The 25,812-nt window shown below is 36.5% G+C and overlaps 1 protein-coding gene across 1 annotated transcript in view; it reads right to left on the reverse strand.

The window, feature by feature from the left end:
* Positions 1-559: 559 nt before the first annotated feature.
* The window catches only part of Drep2 (DNA fragmentation factor-related protein 2), a 351,128-nt gene continuing 325,875 nt past the window's right edge, over positions 560-25,812 (reverse strand). Inside the window, exon 5 of the mRNA XM_090391520.1 lies at positions 560-3,571. Within this exon, the coding sequence (XP_090247646.1) occupies positions 2,631-3,571 (941 nt within the window). The 3' untranslated portion in view covers positions 560-2,630. The remainder of the gene's footprint in view (positions 3,572-25,812) is intronic.

The raw sequence follows: 25,812 nt of genomic DNA on the forward strand, positions 1-25,812 counted from the left end.
AAGACAAATTTCATTAAATAATTTTTTGTAAGCATACAATTTCTGGAGCACTTTGTGGAGTTATTTTCCCACTGACTTCAGGTACCATGTTAAGAGTATATTTGAGCACCCTCTGTGACAAGAAGCTGCAAGTTAAAAAGTTATCTCTTTCATTGAATCTGTCACAGGGAGCGATATGATAACCAGGTGAGCAAATTCAGTTGTATCCTTTAAGAGGAAAAGAGTATTTTATATGCTTCTTTGAATGTTATATCACACTACATCAATGGAATTTTTTTCTATGTAAAGAGGACTGGCAGGTAAAGCCACACTAGCACCAAGTTTCCTTTTATATATATATATATATTTTTTTTTCATTCCCCCCCACCCTTTTCTTTTCAGGAGTTTTTCTAATTTTGGAAGGAATGAGTACAAGGTATGAGCAAACACAAAGCTGTCAGTATAAAATATATATATATATATCTATGCATGTAAATTTAATATAATAAAAGAATTTGATTTCCATTCAAACAATGAAATCATTTTAAAGCCCAAATGGTATTTTTTGCTCTATATAAACAATGCACAATTTCTATATTCTATTTAAAATACATCCATATACAAGAATAACTGGAAAAAGTTACAGCAGTGCTGGGTATATATTTCATAACATAACATAACAGTATGACAGATGTTCATTATCAATATTAAACACCATACTAACTAAAAATATTTTCTTAAAAAGTAAGAAAAACAACCAGTGTTAGAAAGGCAATAATTTGTAAAGGCTGAATGCTAAATGGTTATATAACATTTTATACGACTGTTAAAATACACTGCCTGTTTTCATCAGAAACAAATAACACAAAAACTGATTGATGTTAAAATACATTTCCCCATGATTTTGGTAAAGTGAACAATGTACAATAATAATTTATATAATGAATTAACAATTTAATTCTCCCAATTGCAGTGGGAATGCAATGCAGTATGAGCCATTAGAGACAGCAACAAGTTCAATGATCAGAAATGAGTCACCAATGCTCTTCTTTGTCAGCGAAGAGATCATACACATGTATGCGCGCACGCACGCACACCCACACACACACGCAAACATACATATAAAGAAAAAATGCTTTACTACATGAAAAAATATATGAAAGCAAATGCCCCAGTGTAAAATCAGGGACTGCAACAATTATCTAAATGGATCAACTAACACAGAACAAGTTACTTGCAATCTGTAAACAATTACTACTATGGTAAAGACAGTTTCAAAGATACATGCTTCAGTTCAAAAACTAATTCTGAATGAACAGTATAAATACAACAGTTTTAGCCACATACAACCAATAGCAGAAGTCTAAAATTTTCAAAGTCTGACTTTATGAATCATCACAAAAATGGAGACTTAAGCTACCTGAGTTACTAATGTTCAAATAGCAACAAATACAGATACACTTATAAAACACCAAATAATAACTCTGGTCATTCAGACCATAATACATACAAATGTCACAATCAAAAGGGCTGTGGCATATTAATAATGAAGGCAAAACTCACAAGTTCAACCAAGAATTTGATGCAGTATACAGCAGCATTCTTGGCAGGTAACACAACACCCGAACCACAGCCCTGCATAGACTAAAAGCATACCGATTTGTAAGTTACAATCATGTGCAATAAACAGGCTTTCTCTTCCCACCCACAGTTGACCAAGGCTGCAACAGATGTGGATGGAATCTTCCCACCCTGAGTGAAGGAGACTGTGCCCACCTATACTGTGTTTACAAGGCATGGGAAGACTCCAATATGGAAAGGATAAGCCTTTTAGCTGCAGCAGCAGCAGCAACAGTTACTTCAACAAGGCTCCTGAGGGTGCCTTAACCTGTTGCAAAACAACACTAAAATCTATCTACAATGCATGATGTTAATTACTATGTACAGGTATGTACAATCATAGAGAACATGGCAAAATTCCCTGTTCATCAAAAACACAAACATAACAATATTTTCAAACTTGTGCTCTTTCACAAGGGAACAAGGCTACTAAAGTTGACTGACTATTCATTTACTTCATCTCTCTTAGTGCATCCAGCTTAAGAGCAAATACCCACAACTCAGAACAGGGAGTAAGGGCAACTGCACCAGAAGACCAATGTCATGGCAGTGTTAAAAGTGATGATAGAGTCTGGGCCTTAAGGGCTGTCCCTGACCTCTATCCTTGTGCTATACATAACAAGGCTGACTGACCCTTTGGATAGTACCAAACCTTGCAAAAACTTAAGATGGTACATTTTCATAAAACCTACCTTAGGAACATTCCATCTAAAGAATCAGACAAGTAAAAATCTTAATCTTTCACTAGGATGCAGCTATAATATATTGACATGGCATCCTTATATACAAACTTACTTACAGGGGAGTCTGTTAAATGTAGTTATCTATTCAAACACCATGAAATTATTTTCCTTACTTCAACATACTGGCAGTAACCTGTTGAGCCATTTATTATAATTAATGTATCTCTAACATGAGCTGTTGGCATCCTACTGCACCATCAATATAGCCTTTAAGTCAGTGCAATATCCTGATGCAGGTCAGGGACTTGGCAAAGAATAATTTTATAAGCTATCTTTAAGGGCCACACATCAAAAATACCCTGGATGTTCCATAATACCATAATATTGTCCATTATAGATGACTCCTATTTCCCGCAACACCTCCCCCCGAATAGTGGCTTTGATTGTCCAATTGTGTACATCTGTGCTTTCCCTTTCGCGCTCTAACCGATCAACATCTACAATTTTGGAACTCAAGCGTTCCAAGATAATTCCAATATCCTTGACACTAAGGTGTCGATTCTGCTCCAGAGACAACTGATCTACTAGTAGCAGGTACCGCTCGGATAGCTGTTCCTCTTCATTAGCAGTGTTCTCGGTGTCAGACTCGGACTCATCTTGTGCAGGAATCTTGGCCTCATGGGTGACATCCATGAAGCGTACATGGCCTTTGGCAGCTCCCTTCTTCTGTGTGGCAATTCCACTGGGACCAGCAACAACTGAAGTGGTGGTGGTGGTGGCGGCAGCAGCAACAACAACAGCAGCAGCAGCTCCCCCTTCTGGCACTTCCTGAATGGGCGAGGTAGCAACGGACTTATTTACCTGGATTTGAGCACCTTTCTCATGTAGAGTGGAACAATGGAAGTCACAAAGGGAATGATCATGGTCAGGACTTACTTCTTTATCCTCCTGATTTTCTCCTGCAGTGTGTTGCAACATACGAGAGGGAGGCCTTGGGCCCAAGCCTTCAAGGGTTAGTTTGGCACGAGGTGCTCGGGAAACGGAGGCATCCGTTGCAGTGGCAGTGTCAGCAGTCTGGACTTCTTGGGATACTACTTCTACCCTCCATATGGCTTCTGGTCTTGAGGGGCGTCCTCTACCATCAGGTGGCCGGCGTATATCCCTCTGATCCCAGTGTAGGACTACTGTAACCCGACCTTTGTTGTCCATTATTTTCCACGAAGGCTGCTTGTCAATCAACTCCATACTGTTGATAGCATCACAAACAATGCGAGGAATGGCTGTGATGGCTGCACACAGGAAAGGAGAAGGACAAACTGCACTATGTATTATGTTGATAATCACCCCAATAAATCTTTTTCATCAGCATATGTTTATAGTACTGCTGACTCAGGAACCAGAACCAAAAGAAGCAGGACCTCAAAAAAAAATTGGTTAAAAAAAAAAATTAACAAATAATTCATGCTTAAAAGAAAAACAAAATCAAACAGGTTAAAAAAAAATAGCAAACTGCAAATAAATAAAAAAGTAAATTATATTTAAAATAATATAAGAAATAAAATATATATCAGCAAATTGGAGTAATAAAACAGTATACAAAAACATGAGCAATGAAATTTGGAGCCATGCAATTTAAAGCATCAGCTGGCCAAAAGCAACTGAGTTAATGAGAAAGATGAACTATATTCAACTTTCAAGGGATGGGAGGGAAGCTAAAACCATGCAGTTTACATTTCATCAGAATTAATGAAGGCATAAAATATTTCAACATTAAATGTAAGAATAAATTCTTTTAACATATATAAATATTCTTTAAGCCAGGGATGCACAGAAAATCATTACAGAATTTAGTGTACAAAAGAATCATTATTTATATTTTTGTAAGAGCCACCACATTTTGTAATGGTTTTAACATAATAATTAAAAATATAATAAATTTATTTATTTATTTATATGTCATTCATGTTATATTTGGCAAATAATGATAAAAGGCAGAAGGAAACTGAATATTATAAGGAAATCAGGAAACTGCATTCTCAGTCTCAAAATGTTAGTTAGGAATGCTACCCAAAGAAACAATCACTGGAAGTATTAGAAATATATTCTGGAATTAAAAGATTGTTTCAATAAGCTAAAGTTCAAATCATGGAGGAATAATAATTTCAATAATAATTTAAGTTTCTGCATGGAAATGAATTGAAACAGATATTACAATAGAAAATAATTTTTCCTGATTAATAAAAAAAAAAAAAGAACAGATAAAATAGCCTGCTGAAGTCATTCATTGGTTTCCTGGATGCATATAAGTAGCTTGTTAATATAAATTCATTGCAACAATAGCTTGTTCTCAGATAGTTAACTAAGGCATTTTGTTTCACCATATTCATAATTTGTAGGTTTCACAGTCAAGGGAAAAACAATATGCGTATATACTCTAGAAAGATTTGGTAAGAAACAGATCAAACATTTCAAATATTTAGTAAGAATATGGAGACTAGAATATTTGCTTTGCTTGAAGAATGGCAAATAACTGGAATGAAAGTAGTTGTGTCCTGACAGCGAATAAGTTTGAGAAGAGGTATGATAGGTATCATGTGAATAATGATTAGTGTGCGTCTCTCATGACAAGTCATTTGACTCCATCCAAACACTCATGTAATAATGATAATCAAATTATCATTATTACATGATTTCAATTGAAATCATGTAATTTCATTCTTTAAACAGAAACATTCATATTCACTAAATGGAATTCACAACCAAAATTAATGGTTCCAAATGCTAGATCACAGACTACTGATAATCACCGATTTAATTTTTTACTGGTCCACAGTCCATATAAAAAGCATTCAATTCCTAAAATTGCACACAGCACAAAATATAACACTGAATTTTATATATTAACAACATATAGTTTTTTATACAAATACTGAAAATTACATTCATTATTTTATAATAAGGATCAAAACAAGTGAATTCAATGTTTTTTAAAGCACAGAATTTCTTGATGCATGAAATTCTTCGTGCAGCGAGAAAGAAATCCATGTGAAAACAAAAGTAATGAACTCTTGAAGATATCCTAGTATCTTGGTAGCCATATGCCCAAATTTAAAGAATTAGTTGATCAACTACTATAATTATCAGCTGTTTCCCCATATCTTTTGACAATATCTCTGAACTATTTCTAGGATTTTAGTTTTATCTTCTTTTTTTTAGAATTCCTTATGTGCTAATACTTCTCTAATATTAAAACCTACAAATATGAGGGGGTTATGGAAAGTTTTGATAAACACCTAGAATAAAAACGATATCAAAGAAACTAATATAAACACAAGAAAGACCATACAAGGATATCAGAACATAAGTTACCTCCATAACTCTGTTACTAGTGTGTTCTTTCTTTCTTTCTTTCTTGTGGTTATATCAGTTACTTTATTATAATTTTTGTTCTGGATGTTTATCAGAACTTTCCAGACCCCCACCCCTCGTGTACTTCCTTAAGTTTGGCTTATGAAATATTTTTGAATCTTGCAATTAGGTACTCAATGCAATACTATTTTTGTGCAATGAATTAACAAAGTGTTTCGCAAGGCCTAGTTCAATATGCAATGGTCAAAGAAATACATTTTTTTGGTAAATAATGGGCCTGCTGTAAAATCTTTTCCAAAAGGCCACATTTTCTTGATGACCTCATGTTTACTGCCCTGTTATCTCATATGCATAAAAGCAGCAATGTTTTGTAAATCCACCTTGCATACCTAGCAGTAATGTGATTACATTGAAATCATCATAAATATTGTAATGGTAGTCCTTGCATTATTACTTCTTTGAAGTCACATATTTAAAAAAGTCTGCTTTATACTTGTTGCATGTGAGAAATATGAAACACCTCTCATTACTATTAGCAGCAAAATTGCTTTAAGCTTATTTTCAAACGGTCCATGAACAAGTACTAATCTTTTTGCTCATAAACTTCATTTGTTTCTTTACAAAGACCACCAATATGGCCATAACAAATTCCATTCTTGGTCCCAAAAGATGAAGCCAGAATTTTGTTTCTATTTCTAAAAACAGAAATTTTCATTCTCACAGTTGATAAGTTCTATTGAAGTTGAAATCCAACAGTTAAGTGCATTTAGATAAATTCAAATCTCTAATAAGATAATTTAATTCACTCTGTACAATCAGACAAGGAGGTTGTTGGTACTTTATAAATGCTTTCATTTGATGATGCCTTCCTATCAGCATCTGTAGTGGTAGAATAGATGCTGAAAGATCTAGAGCGAAAAAGAGAAAAGGGGGAAGCACTGGTCTTAAGGCAGATTCTAAGTTTGATTATGATACTGAATGTTTGTTTATCACAAAGATTCTGGAAAAATTACTTAAGTAAAAATAAATATAATTTTATTTCTAAATATCATTAGCCATCTTCAAATCACTGGTATAGCTTTATAAGAGATGCAAAAGAAAGAAAATCCACTTTTTATCGTTTTTTTTTATAGAATCCACAATAAAACTATAACCATTCCTTACATTAAAGGGACATCAGATAAAATAAACAGAATATTACAAAAATACAACTACAAAGCCACATTTAAACCTCCTGCAAAATTAAAAAGCTTACTCAACTCATCCAAAGACCCACTCCCTCCATTAGCCCACCCTGGAGTATACCATATTCATTGCACATGTAATATACCATATATAGGGGAAACAGAATGCACAATTTCTATCAGACAAAAAGAACATAAACAACACATTAAATATAATAACTATGGTGAAGCTGGCCTTTCTGATCATGCCCTGAACACCTTACATAGAATTGACTGGAAAAGCACCAGTTGTTTACATCATACCAAAACATGGTATGAACGCAAATTTAAGTAATTCTGTGAGATTATTATCAACCACCCCAATTTGAACAATAATGATGGTCTAAAAATCCCAAACATATGGAAGGCACATATTTGACCCACGGAACCTTCCTCTCTAAGAGTAACTATAAACATCACTATAGATAACACAGTCCAACACAATTTTTGCTGACTTTTAAATGAGACTTGTTTTTTACTAATTTGGGTGCACTGATTTCAAATATCAAACCCATTTTTCTCTATCACGTCAGGTTTTTCCTCTATGGCATTTTCTTTTTGCTAATTTGTAAGTTTTTGATAGTTTTAAGGAGGCAGTACTATTTAGAGGATCAAAAAAATCGATTTTTTTAATATTATTTTCTGAAAGTATGTAATTTTAAAAATCTGTTCCTAACTTTTTATCAAGAAATATATTCGAAAAATTCCCGAAGATATAGCCTATTATTCAAAACGGTGTGCAGATCAGAATCGGAGCGCTCACCGCTGTCGCTTGTTAGTAAACGAATAAATGCGTAAGAACCTGCAACGGCACGTACTGGCGCTTTGAATGCGAGAGAGGCCGATAATTAGATACATAACTACTTAACAACATTCATTAAAAATTACAAGAATATTTATAAAAAAATAACAATTTTACTTACACATGAGTTTCAGGGAATAAATTTTTGTTTGTAGCAATTTCTGCTGTGTGTTCTGTTTTGGCAATCCCTTTGAATACTCCAACAGTAGTCAGCCATCATGTGAGAATCCCATCTTCCTTGGTACCGATCTTCCATAGTTTTTAAGTCTTGATGAACTCTTTTGCCTTGTTCATCGCTTACAGCACCTAAATTCTCAGGAAATCTATCAAGATGACTGTATAGGAAATGAAGCTTTATGCTCATGTTGCAACCTAGGTGCTGGAAATTTTCAAGCATTGTTTCCACTAGATCTTTGTAATTGCACGCTTTTTTGTTTCCAAGAAAATTATTCGCAACCATCGTAAATGAAGTCCAGGCCTCTTTCTCAATTTCGTTCATAGAGTTGATGAAATTTGGGTCTCTCATTAAAGTTCTAATTTGCGGTCCATCAAATACACCGGATTTAATTTTTTCATAACTAAGTCGTGAAAATTTTTCACATGTGTATTGGAAACAGTCGTCTTGTAAATCTAAAGCTTTAACATACTGATTCATAAGACCTAGTTTGATGTGTAGAGGTGGAAAAATGATTTTTTTCTCTGTCGATTAAAGGTTGATTTATAACATTCTGTTCTCCAACATTTAAGGATATTCTAAGAGGCCAATGTTTCTGACTCCAGTGTTGGTTTCTAGCTCGACTAACCCAGAAGCGTAGAAAACACAGAAACTTTGTATATCCTCTTTGAAAGCCAAGTAAAAAGTTCACCATTTTAAGATCCACACAGATGATCCAGTTATGGTCTGTATATTTTAATAACTTCAGAATCTTTTTAATGTCCTCATATGTTTCCTTTAAGTGGACTGAATAGCCAATAGGAATTGAGCCATATACATTCCCATTGTGTAGTAAGACACACTTGAGACTTCTGCTTGAACTGTCGATAAATAAACGCCACTCATTTGGATGATATTGTACAACACTCATTTCAGTTAGTAAACCTGACCCATACTCGTGTTTAAAATATTGTACAAGATTACTTTCCATGCTACGATAAAAAGTTATCTTCGTATCTTGCTCCAGTAAGTTTTTTTCATTTAATCTTGAAGCTAACAATTCCGATGATTCCTTTGATAGGCCCAAATCTCTTACTAAGTCATTCAATTCCGCTTGAGTAAAACGTTGCGGTCCAGAACTAGAAATTAAATTTTCATTGTCTAAATCAACATCCGGGTCTTGCTTCTCAAGAACATCTGGCATATCTCGATCATGCTCGTTCTCAAGTAAAGGAAGTCCTTTATAAATTGGCATGGCTATTTCATTGAAATGAGCAACTGGCCGAATTGCTGAGTCGAGATTTTGATACACAATTTTTTTCTTATTCTTCTTATTATAACCAGAAGTCTGAACTAAACAAAAATAGCAATCATCTACGTGATTTTTCGGTTCACGCCAAATCACTGGAATGCCAAAAGCTAATTTTTGGCGTTTTTCTCTTGCTCCACTGTTGTAAATTTTCTACACATGACTTACACACTTTATTTGGAGCCCATGAATTGTCCTGATCTGCAAGTTTTACGTAAAAGTATGCAAAGTACACTTTCTTAACGAAATCAGTGATATTTGTCCTTTGACTGGGAACAGTAAAGCTGTCACAAATGTAGCAGAAGGAATCTACACTATTGACACATTTTCGAGTAGTAGACATGATGTATTTTCTTCACTGCCGACTAACATGCAATTAACAAGACAAAAAAAAAAAACAGAGACTTTATTGAAACGTTATAGGCGCTCATCATACTTTCACGATTGATTAACGATTGACTGATTTCGATCGTTCTTTGTTTGCTATGACGCATATAGCATTCATTTGTTTTAGGCAGTTGTCATTGCCTACTTTTCATCACCTAAATGTATTAGGTCGGTTATCAGCCTCTCTTGCATTCAGAGCACCAGTATGTGCCGTTGCAGGTTCTTACGCATTTATTCGTTTACTAACAAGCGAGAGCGGTGAGCGCTCCGATTCTGATCTGCGCACCGCTTTGAATAATAGGCTATATCTTTGGGAATTTTTCGAATGTCTTGATAAAAACTTAGGAACAGATTTTTAAAAGTACATACTTTCAGAAAATAATATTAAAAAAATCGATTTTTTTGATCCTCTAAATAGTACTGCCTCCTTAAAACTATCAAAAACTTACAAATTAGCAAAAAGAAAATGCCACAGAGGAAAAACCTGGCGTGATAAAGAAAAATGGGTTTGATATTTGAAATCAGTGCACCCAAATTAGTAAAAAACAAGTGTCAGATCATAATCAGCAGAAAAAAAAAATTTTTTTTGTTGGCCAGTGTAATCCAGGATCCTAAATCAAAAACAATTGTAATGCTAAAAATAGGACATCATTGTTACTGAAAGAAAACTATCTATAAGAAAGAATGTTTGCTCATGTTATCATAAATAGAATTTAGCTTGATGTAGTTTCTAAATAATTAATTAATTTGTAATTTTTTTATTTATTTATTTTTTCACTAGAGGTCATGCCAGTAGAATAACCTGTGATCAAATCATTGTTTCTCTAGTTTACTTTATGTAATGTAACTCAGCTTGTCCTGTATATTTGTATATGCTCCAGATGATGATCTTAATATGAAGATCGAAACGTCGGGAAATTAAAAGAGTTATTTATAACACGGTTGTAAAGTCCATAATTTCAAAAATGAATCCACTTTTTATCTTGGACCCTGTGGTCCTTGCTGCATGAGGGATGTGTTGCAGGTTATGACTTTAACACACACATACATACACGAGAAAATCATTCTGCACTTGTTTCAAAGGCACCAATATTTAAATATGATACAAATAAATTAAAGAACTGAAATATGAAAGATGTCCAAGTATGTAACACAAACTGAGTTTATGTTAGATACTCACTGATGAAAGATAGGTTCAGACCACTTCAAAAATGTTCAAATCATGCTTTCATTCATTTTCAAACTACCATTACATGCCAGAGAGCAACAGTTATTACAAAAACAACACTTAAGTAATCATTTAAAATTTTAATCACATTGCTGACCCTTATGATGCTTTAATTTGTTGACAGTTATTTTATTTGACATGAGCAGTAAATAGCAATAGCCTGGAATAATATATTTAATAAAATTTGGAGAACCTTATGAATGTACCACTGTACAATGGAGGGGGAGGATATATTACTGCAAGATTACATCTGTTCACAAGCATGCATGTATTTATGTATGTATACAATACATGAAAATTTTTATTTATTATTCCTCTAATTATTCAAAACAGGCCAAATACTCATTTAATTTTGTAGTGCATTCCAGTGATATGAAGTATCACAATTTTGTATAATTAGCAGATAGTTTCATTTAGGGCAGTAATCCCTGAATGATTTAGAATTCATATCTGCAAAGTGGGATGCTGGTCTGTGAATCTTTGGTTAATTTATGAATAATAATAATCTACCAACACAGGAACTTCGGAAATTACTGCTGCAGATAAGTAAGTTCAAAATTTTTTTTTCAATTAATGCATCCAGACTTTTCTAATTAGGAAAGCAAATCATTACAAGCCACTTTATGGAGGCTAGCAATGGGATGCAATAGAGTCATTCACTGTCAATATGCTATGGATTTGTTTTTATTTATGAAGAATCTTACATGCAAACATCAGGAACAGAGCTGTATGTGTGTGTGTGTGTTAGCTGCATGCTGTATAATGCAGAAGGCACCTCTCCTTTCAAAACCTTTTTTATGTTAATCTATACACAAAAAAGTTGTTAAATCTATAGTATCTTGGTATCTATAGCATGAGTGTAGATGGGGTAGAGAGAGGAGAAACTGCGAGTCTGGAGCTGAACTGAAGGAATGCTGAATAGTTGTTACATTTGTTTCAATAGATTTCGAAGAGACTGGGGTGAAGACAACAATGGGAGTTGGGGTAGACAGGGATACATGGCATAAGGAGGATGGATGCTAAAAGCAGTAATGAATGTGTTCATGATTAGTCACCAAAGGAATGAGATGGCTGCAGTATAAAGGGAGCATTTAAATCTTGAGAAAAATATAGGATAGAAGGGACTATCTAGGGAGTAGAACAAGCAAGGGAAGGTGAAGAGAATTCGCACCTGAGAAGCAGATTAGGTGGACTGGTTATACACATAAATATGAATTACCATGTCTGTTTAGAAATGCTATGCAGATCAGAAATAAGAGAGATGAATTGTTGCATTCAGAGAGTTCATTCACTTGAAAATTATTGGATATCAGTGAAAGAAACATGGTTCAATGATTTTATTTATTTATTATTTTTTTTTTATAGTGCAAAGACATCAAGGGTCATACTGTGCCAGGACACAGCAATGCATATGGTAAATGGTTAGTAGGATAATCACAAACATACATGCCCTTGGTGGGATTCGAAACCACAGCCTCCTGGCAGGAGTGTGGATATGCTAACCACTCGGCCAACCAGGCCAACTGGTTGAATTAGGATGATATCCTGAGGATAATAGAGAAGGAGGGATATGATGTTTTTTTATTAAGGACAGCAAAGTCAAGAAGGGGGGAGGGAACACAGGAGTTATGCCTGCACAAACTGGAAATAAAAGGGAGAAATAGTGGCAGTGGTATTAAGGTAACATAATGTGATATGAAGGAGGAGTGGATACAATGTTTAGATGAATATTGCTATAGGCCTGGGAATGTGAAGGGTGTGACAAGGAAATATACAGGCAAATTAGTCTAACAAATAGGGAAAAAAAGGGTGATCAATATGGGTGATTTTAATTATGGTTATATAGGCTGAAATGAAACGATGTCATCTTGGGGCAAAGAAAATGAATCTTCCAAGTTTTGAGGTGGCCTAAGGCAGTATGTAACAGAGCTCATGCAAGAATGAAATGTCATTAGAGGTATGTAAATAGACTGTCAAATCTCCTTACAGTTGGTGAGAGGCTTTATGGGAGGGGGGTCAAGTGAAGAGCAGGATTTTGCATAGAGTTTGGTTGGAGAGCAGAAGTCATTAAGAAATGTTGCAAGTATAGAAGAATTTAAGCAAGAATTTAGAGTAGAATGGAGATTTTTATTTCTTTCCATTTCTAAAAGAATTGTTTCACTGATGTGCTTCCATAAGGATGAGAGGAATGAAAGAAAGAAAGAAAAAAAAAACAGTTGCCAAAAAATGAATAATACAATCATAAACCATAAACGTTTTCCTAGGTGCTGCTCCACTGAACTGATCACCACCAGTCCTTCAATTTCCTTTAAAACATAAAATTGCAAAGAGCTCCTGGTCAACATCTATACACACTTCCTCTTGAAATTCACTGAAGCAACTTATCATTCTCCTCTTTTATTCCATCCACATTTATACAGCTTGCTGAATATCATTTTATCTAATAACTATGGCCTCCAACTGTTAAAGAAACACATTATCAGATTCCTTCTTTCTCCCTGATCACCAGTTGTCACAGCACTGTTGCATTATATATTTTGTGACATCTCATGCAAGGGAATGATTAAAAAAAAAGCATACTTGTTATTCTTATAATGCTTAACATAACACGGGTCATTGTGGCTATGGATATTACCTCAGGAGAAATGAAATCACATTACAATGTGTTCTAAATTATGGCAATGCCAACTGAAATGAGGAGATAATGGCATCTTGGAACAAAGAAAATAAATGAATGGTGAATTGACAGTTGAAGTTCAAAAGGTATATTGGCAAAATAGATCGAAGGGTTACTTGAATGTTGAAGAGCATACTGACAAATAGATAGGAAGTTATGATCCCTCTTTATAAGCCTATGATATATAATGTATCTGGACTACTGTGCACAGATTTGGTCTCCCATCTTCCAAGAGAATAAAGAAACTATGGAAAGAGTACAAAGAAGCATTATAAAGATTATATTGGGATTATGGGATTTAGATTATGAGGACAGATTCCAAGTATGTGGACTACAGACTCTGGTTAGTAGGAGAAACAGGAGTGATAGGATAGAGATTGATAAACCTCTGAATGGGTGTTATAGGATATCGTCTGATGAAATTTTTCATAATATGGAAGGTGGGGAGAGAACACAGGGTGTAGGGGCTTCAAGGAAGTTAAGTTTGTTCACTGTTAAGAAAGGGGTAAGAGAGTTAGATTTTTCTCTCACAGAGCAGTGAGTGAGTGGATTAGTTTGCCCACTGAAATAGTGAGGGCATCTAGCATGAATGAATTTAAACAGAATGATGACAGCTGGTTTGGGTGATGTATAGCCTCCCTCGGTGCCTCCTCAACTCCCTGGGGGGTCTCAGATAATAATAATAAAACCAGTGAAATATCAGCAACTAAGTAATTAAATATATGATATATTTCTTATTGTTGCTGTGCTGTGAATTAAAACTGCTATAAAAGACTCACTGTAAACTGCTAACACGAGCCTTTATACTCTTCTTCTAAACTCTATCACTCCAGGAAATGTTCTGATGTTCGACTATCAGCAAGTGGATTTTACTCTTCAAGATATTATTCTGTTTGTCAGCTACCATCTTATCTGTCCAACTTCATATCCATTCCAATTTTTTCATGTTTTCATAATAATTTCCATTTGTATACTGTCAAATGACTTTGAAAAGTGCAAAAGCAATAAGGTATAGCCACTGTCTAGCTAACAACTCCACTGTCAGTTTATTATAAAAAAGTGAGTAAGCTACGTTGACAAGACTCACTTTTCACATAGCTGTGTTGCAAACCATATTTCTTTAAATGTGTTCCTAAACTCTGCCTTTAAATAACATTTCCAATATCTTAACTACCATTCTTGAGATAGTAATCTTTCTGTAATTTGCTTCTTCAATCTTAGAACCTCCTTTATGTAATGGGACTATTTCTTCTTGTCACTTATTTGGGATAATTGCTGCAGCTGAGACTTAAACAGCTTGTTCAGAGGCAAATGTCCGTGCGGTTAGCCTGGTGGCTGTGCGCTTCGCAACCTTATGACTGGGGAAGGAGTGTCCCAGGTTCAATTCCCATCGAAGACGTGAGGAATTTGAGGATCTTCCTCAGCCATAGCCAAGTTAGCCGGTCTTGGGCGTGGGCAGTAGGGTTTTTCTGCCAGTTTATTTGGCGTTTTTCATCCTGCAAGCAGGCAAACTGGCCCCGTGAACACAAACACACACGGATCTACAGCCATAAATACTTAACCTCCCCCCGCCAATAAGGAGGCTCAACGCTCCCCAATAGGGATGGGGGAGAAAAAGGGAGGAAACTCCATACGAATAAATAAATAAAAGAGGCAATGCCAGTTTTTTTTTTTTCCACATTCTCATAACACATGGGCTATTATCCCATCAAGTTCGTCAATAGGAAGAGAAAGCGTGGTGGTGGTGTACTGCTTATGATAAGGGACAACTCTTATGTCCTCTAATAGTGGAGGCTTTGGAAGGCAGTGGCACTAATAATTTTGAAAGCACATAATGTGAGGTAGAGTTGGGCAAGACAGGACATTTAGTTGTGTGTTGCTACAGACCAAGGAGCACAAAGGGGTGGGGACTTGGAGATGTTTAGACAGTTGCGTTTGGCAAGTGCAAAAAGAACGATCGTTATGGGAGATTTTAATTACAGCAGTATAAATTGGGGAGAGCAAGATGCATATAGCAATAAGGGAATAGAATTTCTAGAATTCTTGAGGGAATTCTAGAAATTCTTTAGGCAACATGTAATAGAGGGAACAAGATTTTGGATTTGGTCATAGTGTCAGAAGAGTTGATAATAACTGAGATGACATCTCTCCCACCATTTGGAGAGAGTGACCATATGGTTTTGAGTTGGAAGTTGAATAGACATGCAGGAGTATTAAAGAGACAGGAACTATGTGTGGAATTATAAGGCAGGTGATTATAATAGTCTTAGACGTAAACTTCGGGAAGTTTCATGGAGGGAGGAATTGGAAGGACAGGATATCATTAGTGCTTGGGAAAATGTGAAGGAATATTTGTTAGCAGCAATAGTAAGTTGTATTTCACAAGTGAAGAAGAGAACACAATTTGGAGTAAAGTGGATGACAAACAATATTAAACAGGAACTGCATGCGAAAAAGAGGCTATGGAAGAGATATAAGGAGACAGGTGAAGAGAAGATGCATGAAGAATATAAGACATGGAGAGTAACTAGTATGGTAAGGAAGGCGAAACTGGAATATGAGAAGAGATTGGCTCTAAGATACAAAGAAAATCCTAAGGAATTTTTTAGCTATGTGGTCAGGAGGAGGAGAAATGACTGTGGAAGAATGACATTGTGAGATAAAAATGGGAATAGAGTGACTGATGCAGAAGCCATAGTGGAATTGTTCAATGAACACTTTATTGGACTATTCATCCTGGAGGAGTAAATTTTAATACTAGAGGGATAGAGCAGGTTCGAAGTTTAGAGGTGCAGCAGGAGAGTGTGTTCCAAATACTGAGTACCTTGGATATCAGTCAAGCTGTGGGACTGGATGGTATTTCACCACGGGTTTTGAGAGAATGTGCTAAAGAACAAACAGTGGCTTTGATCTGGCTTTTCAATGAAAGTCTGGCTGCAGGAAAGGTGCCCAGGTAATGGAAAGAAGGTAAGATAGTGCCATTGCATAAGGGCAGTAGCAGACTGGAAGTGTCTAATTATAGGCCAGTTTGTGTGTCATCGGTAGTTGTTAAGATTTTGGAGAAATTAATGACGGACCGTATACAGCATTGGGCAGATGAGGGTAATGTTATCTGTGAGTGTCAACATGGATTTGTGTAGGGTCACTCTTGTTCTAGTAATATGCTAGCCTTCTATAATAAAGTTACAAGAGCAGGAGATGAGGGAAAGGCATATACTGCCATTTTCCTAGACTTAGCGAAGGTATTTGACAGGGTGCCACATGATAAGCTGATATTTAAGTTGCTGCAAACGGGTCTGGATGTCAGGTTGATCAACTGGATTCAGGATTGGCTGTCCGATAGGTATCAGAGAGTTGTGTATGGTGGAGCAGTTTCAAGGAGGCAGAGGGTTACAAGTGGAGTCCCACAGGGCTTAGTATTGGGACCTATATTGTTTAACCTTTATATTAATGTTTTCATTGTCAGTGGATTGCAGGGGGATATTCAGTTGTTTGTGGATGATGTGAAGCTGAGAGGGGTTATTAGTAATAATGCAGATGTGGTAGCCCTGCAAGAGGATTTGAATAAGCTAGCTAGATGGACAAATGAATGGGATTATCGGTTTAATTCAGCAAAATGTAAGGTCTTGAGGGGTTTGGGACACATCGATGGGATGCTGCATACTCCATGGGAGGAGCTAAACTGGAGAGGAAGTAAGGGAGACAAGAGATCTGGGGGGTGATGATAGATAGATACCTGAAATTTAGAGGACATATTGCAAAGGTGGGGAAGGTAACACAGAAGATTGCTGTAATAATGAGAAGGACACTGACCTGCAGAGATAAAAGAGTTATCATTCCATTGTATAAAACTCTAATTACACCACACTTAGACTATTGCTCTCAGATTTGGTCCACAGGATTTGAAGGGAATGAATTAACTGTGGAAAGGGTACAGAGGCAGATAACAAAGATGGTTTCAGGAGTATACAATGTTAGTTATATGGATTGGCTGAAAGAATGTGGATTGCAGAGTTTCGTGAATAGAAGAAGGAGAGGTGATATGATTGAGACTTTTAAACTGTTGAGAGGTGGTTACAGGGTTGACACTGGGGAGTTCTTTCACTTGGTTGAACAGCGGGAAGGAGTGATGACAAGGGGCCATTCCTGGAAGTTAAGAAAGGAAACTGTGAGCAAGAGGGTGAGGAGTGGTTTCTTTGCATGGAGGGTGGTTGAACCATGAAATGCATTGCCTGACAGAGTGGCGAGAGCGAGAATGGGCAATGAGTTTAAGGAGTGATAGTAAAACCATATGTTTCACTGGTTTCAAACCAAAGTGAAACACTTTGTGTTTCCTAGGAGTGACCTCCCACATGAGTCTTGATAGACTTTGTGTTTCTTAGGAAGGACTTCCCGCGATGAGTCTTTTGACTCCATGGAGGTCTGAATAATAATAATAACTAATTGTTGCTGTTACGTGATGCGACAAACTGTGTGTTCTGAAGATGCTAGGTATAAACCCAGCAAAATACAAGCAACTAAATAAATGAAGACACAAGTTATCTACCATTCATCAGACCTTCATAACAATGACCCTGAAGATATCCCTATTAAAAATAACGTAATGTCCTCTGCATGAGTCACTCTTTTCCCGTTTTTATCCCACAATGTCATTCTTCCACAATCATTTCTCCTCCTACTGGCCACATAACTAAAAAATTCCGTAGGATTTTCTTTGGATCTTAGGGCCAATCTCTTCTCATATTCCAGTTTCGCCTTCCTTACCATGCTAGTTACTCTCCTGGGCTGTGTCTTATATTCTTCATGTATCTGCTCTTTACCTGTCTCTTTATATCTTTTCCGTAGCCTCTTTTTCGCATGCAGTTCCTGTTTGGTATTGTTTGTCATCCACATCATTTAAACTCTTTCCTGGCTATCACTTCAACACACTTTCTGCATATTTGCACCATCTTCCTCAACCACATTTCAGAGATGTTTCCATGTTCCCTACTTATATTTAAACAAGCCTTATGGTCCATCAGAATATCTTCACAAATCCATGTTGACTCTCACAGATAACATTACCTTCATCTGCCCAATATATGCTGTATACAGTCTCTCACTAATTTCTCCAAAATCTTAACAACTACTGATGACTCATATTCTACTACTCACAACTATTCATATTCCAGTTTCGCTATACCGCTTTCTTTGCGATTAGAATATCACAAAGGAGTAAGTGTGGGTATATCACACATATACCCACGCTTGTTCCTTTCTCTTATTCAGCCTCTCCACATAAACATCTGTGACATCTTCCCATGCATGCATATAAATTCATAGCGCTATACCATTTTTGAAAAATGCATGCCATTCACTTGACTTGTTTTTTGTGCCAACCCAACCTTTGCAGATATGTACATTTATCACTATACTGTATCAGACCACTAAGAAGAAACAATGAATTTAATGTAATACTGCCTTAGAAATTTAATCAGTAACTGTGTTCCACACTCAAATATCTCACAGTAACACTATATCTCTCATTTAAAAAAATTATACATAAAGAATATGCATGAAAATAAAAACAAACATGCAGAAATATTTTGTGAAAATTTGGAGAAAAGTGCCAATAATAATTTCAATACCAGTCATATTTCTGTTAACATGGAATAATTATTGCTAACATCATTTCACAAAGTGGCATCTGCCTGATGCCACTGATGATGATCTGTAATTTTCAGGTTGAAATATATGGCTATTAAATATGTTATTCGCTCTTTTCTTTGTGCTATCTTGCTAATTTGTCAATATTTATGGCACAGGTATTGCTGGAACAACAAATCCTAATATCATGTTTCAAAATAAAAATGTACATATTCATATGGAAAGAAGACATAAGAAATAAGAAAATACATTATGTTATTTTTAATAGGGATATCTTCAGGGTCGTTGTTTTGAAAGTCTGATGAATGGTAGATAACTTGTGTCTTCATTTATTTAGTTGCTTGTATTTTACTGGGTTTATACCTAGCATCTTCAGAACACACAGTTTGTCGAACACACAGTTTGTCGTGTCATCCTCCGGGATTGAGTGATGACAAGGGGCCATCCATGGAAGTTACGAAAGGAAACCGTGAGCAAGAGGGTGAGGAGTGGTTTCCTCACATGGAATGCATTGCCTGATAGAGTGGTGAGAGCAAGAACAGTCAATTAGGTTAAGGAGTGGTATGATAAATTTTGTGTTTCCTAGGAGGGACCTCCACGATGAATCTTGATAGACTTTGTGTTTCCTAGGAAGGGCCTCCTGCATAATAATAGTAATAATGATGATGGTGAAAAACAGAATGCAGTTAACAGTAACAGGACAAACAGGGTTGACAACAAGCAAGTTTGTGTGACTGATGGTAAGATAGTGATGAGATATTTTCTATCATTCACTCTCACGAGTGAATGATAGCAAAAAAAATTATGCACAATTTGAAAACTGAGTTGATGAATAGGAGGCAAGAGCTGAAGCAGATGCAGAGTTAAACAAAAAGAATTGTAGATATGTATGGAAGAGTATGAAGAAGGGACTAAATAATATCGGTATGAAAGATATGCAAGTGTTAGACATGTGGTAAACAAGATGCACAATGTTTGTCTTCCAGGAAGTAAAATGAATAAAATGACAGAAGTGTTGGATAAGTCGTAAGCAAGAAAAAGAGTTTGTAGTGTTAATAGTAATAATGACTTGACTGGATATTAGGAGTTTCAACAATCATGATTGTTGGTCCTCATGATAATAGTGTGATAGGAAATGTAGTCTAGTCTGTTGAAATATGTGATAATGAGAGTTTTTTTGGAGAGCAAGGATTAAGAATAATATGTTATCAGATATGTGTGAGGAAAAGGAGTGCAGTTTGTGGAATGAGTTTGAAGGACAAATTGAACTCTATAAGACTGATGGACTACATTTGAATGGTTTCGGTGTGAGCCATGTAGAGAGACTGCTGCTGGAAGGGAAAATAAGGAAGGAAAGATTGAAATTTTGCTTGTGAAAAGAAATGTGGGTAGTGAGAGTAGAGAATGAAAGAACACAGCAAATCAGTGTAGGCAGGAGAACTCAGCATGAAAAACGAAGCTCAAAGAGAAAGTGAATGTGTATAGACAAGAAGGGAATGGGATGGCCTAAGATGTATGGAGAACAGCTGGATTTGAAGTAAGTTCTGGTATGGGTAAGGAGAAAAAGAAATGGCTGAAGGAAAGTATAGAGAAGTCATATCTAATAAGTGGAATCAGAGAAACTTGTTATAGATCCAGGAATGAGCTGTTATGTTTGTATAAATATAACAAATGTTAGAAGTATCGGAAACAAAAATGAAATGAAATGAAATGGTTGCACTGATGGAGTTTGTTCACCCAAAATTGTTGGATGAGGATGACTCCTGAGAGGAATAGAGATGGAAGGGTATGATGTATTTCAAAAAGATTGAAAGGGTTAAAGGGAGGTGGAACACTACTGATGATAGAAAAAGAGTTATGTCCATACAAGGTAGAGATGCAAGGGGAGAAATAGTGACAATGGTCTTGAGGCAATATGGCGTGATATAGAAGTGAATAGATGAAATATTTAGTGATATGTTACTACAGATACAGACCTAGCAACGTGAAGGGAAGTGACCATGAAATGTATACAAATATGTAGAAACACAAGGTTGGTGATTATTAGCTCAGGAGAGAGCTTGCAGCTGTATCATGAAAGGAGGAGTTTGGTGGAAAGGGGATGAATGCTGCTTGTTTGTGAATCAAAAACTATCTAGTAGAAACAGTGTCTAAATGTATTTCAAGTTCAGGAGAAAGAAAAAATGGATAAAGGAAGAAATTAAGCATGCAATATAGAGAAAGAAGGCATTATGGAAGGAAACATAAGATGAATGGTAATAGTCAATTCCATGAGGGGTAAAAAGAACAGCAAGGAGGATGACTTGGTTGATGAGGAAATATAGCTCTTTTGTTACCAATAAGGATAGCAAAAGTGCTATATGAACAGAAGTTAGCTAAAGAAGCTAAAAAACCACAGCGAGTTCTTTCGACATGTAAATAGCAAAAAAAAAAAAAAACGATAGTAGGATGACACCGACGAGAATAAATGGTATAAGGACGACTGCTGCAGATGATATAGTTGAGATATTTAATGAGTAGTTCATAATGGTCTTTCATCCTTGTGAATGTGACATTATGGAAGTTTCAAAGCAGCGGATGAGGAGGAGGAGAGACTGAATGTGAGTGAGCAAGAGGTATATGGAGAATTGAGCAAACTTGATGTTAATTATGCTGTGGGACCTGGTGATATATCATTAAGTATTTTATGAGGGTGATCTGCAAAGTTCTCGGCTTTGATCATAGATGGCAACACTATCTGCAACATTTTTTTTCTAAGTTGGTACATCTGTCATAAGCATCCATGTGAAATTGCAAGTCATTCTATCAAGTGGTTTGTTTTATATAGCTGTCTGAAGCAAAAGTGTTGTCTGTATCCCTTCAAATCAATAAAATTGAGTATCGTGCAGTTATAAAATTCTTTGTAAAAGAAGGTTTAACACCAAAAGAAATTCATTCGAATTTTATGAGCACTCTTCTCCTTCGTTTTCGACAATTAAAAAATGGGCTGCCAAGTTCAAACATGGCCATACCAGCCTTAAAGATGATCCACGTGAAGGACGTCCAAAAAGTGTAACACCACCAGAAATCATTAATCAAGGTCACGATGTGGTATCGGATGACCAGCGAGTCAAAGTGCATGAAATTGCTAAGACTATAGGCATTTCAAAAGAACATATAGGATATATTTTCCATGAAGAATTACAAATGAAAAAGCTTTGCACAAGATGGGTGCTGCGCCTGCTCACAGTAGATCAAATAGCTTGCTCACAGCAGATCAAAGAATAAAACTGATTTTGTGTGTTGATTTATTACTATGCATGAGATTTGGATTCACCATTACACACCAGAATCCAAACAGCAGTCAAACAGTGGACAGAAGCCAGTTCTTCAGCGCCAAAGAAGACAAACTCATGCCATCAATGTTTTGGGATGCTAAAGGCATTTTGTTTAATAATTATTTTGAAAAAAGTAAAACAATAACTGGCTAATATTATTCTGGATGAAAAAATTCATGAGAAAAGACCTGGTTTGCAGAAGAAAAATTCATCCTTCATCAGGACAATGTACCTGCCCACAAAGGTGTTTGGCAATGGGAAAATTAAGGGATCTGCACCATGAATTATTGTTCGTTGTTTGTTGGAATTGTTGTTTAGCGCTAGAAAATGAGCTTTCACATACGCTTAATCACGAGCTTTGGTCAGTCCTACATGACGTCTCGTGTATGGCGGCTAATAAAGAATTCGAACGAATACGGAGCCGACATATCAACAAGTTTGAAAAATTAATAAAGAACTCGGCGTCCAAACCTAAACTACAAACCAACACTGTAGGTTAACCTTTCTTCAGTTATGTTGAAGCCTGAAGCACTCAACCTCTCTCACGTGGTCACAACTTCGCCACTGCTCCTAACAAATTACTGGCTGAGGAATTAATGATCCAAACTGAACGTGGGATTCGCCACCTTCCAAACCACATCGCCAACGATATTAAATTGGATGTAGCCTGTGTTCTCACAAAAGCAAAACCTCCAAAATCCAACATATCCATTAGTGAATATAAGTCACTACAAGAATTGAAGAAAAACAAAGAAATAGTGATCACCAAAGCGGATAAGGGGAACGCCACTGTAGTACTCAATCTTAATGACTACACAGGTAAGCTCAAGGCTTTACTATTAGATCGATCCACTTACCTCCCTATTGAATACAATCCCACCAACTCTAAAATTAGAAAACTCCATAGGCTCCTTAAGAAGGTCACTTCTTGGCCTGGGGAGATTACCAACAGACTGAAACCATATAACTCTAGACCCCCCCCCCCCCCGCATATATGGGCTCCCAAAAATACATAAAGAAAATGTGCCATTACGTCCCATAGTGGATGTCATTGATTCCCCCACTTACAAACTAGCCAAGCATGTAGCCAAAGCACTCTCACACTATACTGGCAACACACCATCACACATAAAAAACTCAGCCCACTTCAAAGCCAGTATAGAAAACCTTACACTCCAACATAATGACATAATGGTCAGTTTTGATGTCTCCTCCTTATTCACGAATGTCCCCCTCAAAGAAACCTTAGAGCTAATCCAAGCAAAATTTCCTCCCGATATCTCAGCCTTATTTCAGTTTACAATGAACTCAGGCTATTTCGTTTGGCAGGAAAAATTCTATAAACAGATAGAGGGGACAGCCATGAGTTCACCACTTTCCTCACCCTTGGCCAACTTCTTTATGGAGACTTTTGAAGAGAAAGCCCCACAAAAACCTACCATATGGCTTTGCTACGTTGATGATGTGTTTGCTATTTGGCCACATGGCCCGGATTCACTCCTCTCCTTCCTAACACATTTAAACAACCAACACCCTAGAATCAAGTTCACCCTGGAAAAAGAGGAAAACAATAACCTCCCCTTCCTAGACACACTAGTCACCTGCCAACCTGATGGAACCTTGGTTTTCTCAGTTTATAGAAAACCCACCCATACAGCCAGATACATTTACCAACAATCCCATCACCCCCCCCCACCTCAAAACAATATGGAGTTATTAAGACACTATTCAACAGGGCAAAAATAATCTGTTCAAATGATCAAGCCCTAACCACTGAACTAAATCACATCTGTGACACTTTCTCAGCCAATGGCTACCCCCCAAAAAGAATCCAAAAAATACTTAAACCAGTTATCCACAACCCACCTCTCCCCTTCACAAAAAAGATTACTCTAAATCCATCACCATTCCCTATGTCCGAGGCACCTCGGAAAAAATCAACAAAATCTTAAAAAAACATGACGACCACTTGTTACAGACCATACAGAAAATTGGCATCCCTTATCCGCTCCACTAAAGACCAACCACTTCCCCTAGACCTACCTGGTGTATACCAGGTCCCTTGCAGCTGTAAATTGTCCTACTTTGGCCAAACAGGCAGGACAGCAAATATCAGAATCTCAGAACACAAGGATTACATCTGATTTCACCAGTACAGCCACTCTGGGCTTGCAGACCACGCTCTGGATACTCGCCACAGAATAAGATGGAAGGAAGCCACAGTAATACATCGCAGCAAGTTCAAATATGAAAGACTATTCATGGAATCAGCATCAGCCCTTAGGAACATACCAAACCTCAACAAATTTGGATGCATGAGACTGCCCCAAATTTGGGAAACACTGATCAGAAGAACTTCAGCCCAAAGGCCAAGAACTACCAATATAGCCCACCAGGGGGGCACCATTAGGACTTTAGGAAAACGTAGCTTCCTAGCTTTGGTTCTCATTTGCTGTTATGTAGCACTTGTGTGCACATGTCTTTGTATTAAGTTCCCAAGAAGATGGCAACGTGACGTTTGCCGAAATATCTGAAAGTATATATTAAAGTTTATTTAATTTATATTTCTAGTGTACATTGTCAATTCCTTAATTATTAGTTATCATTATTAGAATTGTTGGAACATCCACCCTATACCCCCAGATTTGGCTCCCTCTGACTTCTATCTCTTCCCAAAACTAAAAATCTTCCTCACTGGTCAGCGCTTTTCTTCGAATCAAGAGGTGGTTGCAGCTGTCAAGGGATATTCTGCAGATCTGACTGAGAACCACTACAGGGACGGGATAATGGGGCTGGAGCATTGCTGGAATAAATGTATTAGTCTTAAGGAAGATTATTTTGAAAAATAAAAATAATTTTGAAATTATAAATTCATTTTTTCATTGTTAGGCTGAGAACTTTTCAGGCCACCTTCGTAAAGGAATGTGTCAGGAGTGTCAGTCAGAACATTCAATGCAGAAGTGAATGTTCATCATTTTATAAATGGATATATTTGAGATGAGTTTTCAATTCAGGATATAACGAGAAGTCTGATGGAGTTAATGGGCTTAAGTCTCATAGGCCTCCTTCCATCTGTGCTGTATTCATTCCATTTAACTTATTTATGTCTGATGGAATTAAGTCTGAACCAGAGGAAGGATGTTCACAATTTCAAATCCAATTTTAATGAGATACAATTAGAATAATTGCTTTATTGTAACTCAATTCTGTAATGATTTAGTTGACTCATGCAAGCCAATATCAATTTCTGTGAATAGTGGCTTCTAACTCATTCAATGATTTTCATTGTATTGACTCTGGATTCTGCATATGGAAATCATCAGCTTTGTTTTTTTGACTACCCACTTCACAATCAGTGATTAATGCACTGTAGCTTATAGATGTGAGTGCTGTGTGAGCAATGACCTCACATCTATAG

This window comes from Typopeltis vanoorti, chromosome 4 (assembly GCF_054136105.1).
Source record: "Typopeltis vanoorti isolate ZY-2024b chromosome 4, IOZ_Tvanoo_1.0, whole genome shotgun sequence".
NCBI classification, from domain to species: Eukaryota; Metazoa; Arthropoda; class Arachnida; order Uropygi; family Thelyphonidae; genus Typopeltis; species Typopeltis vanoorti.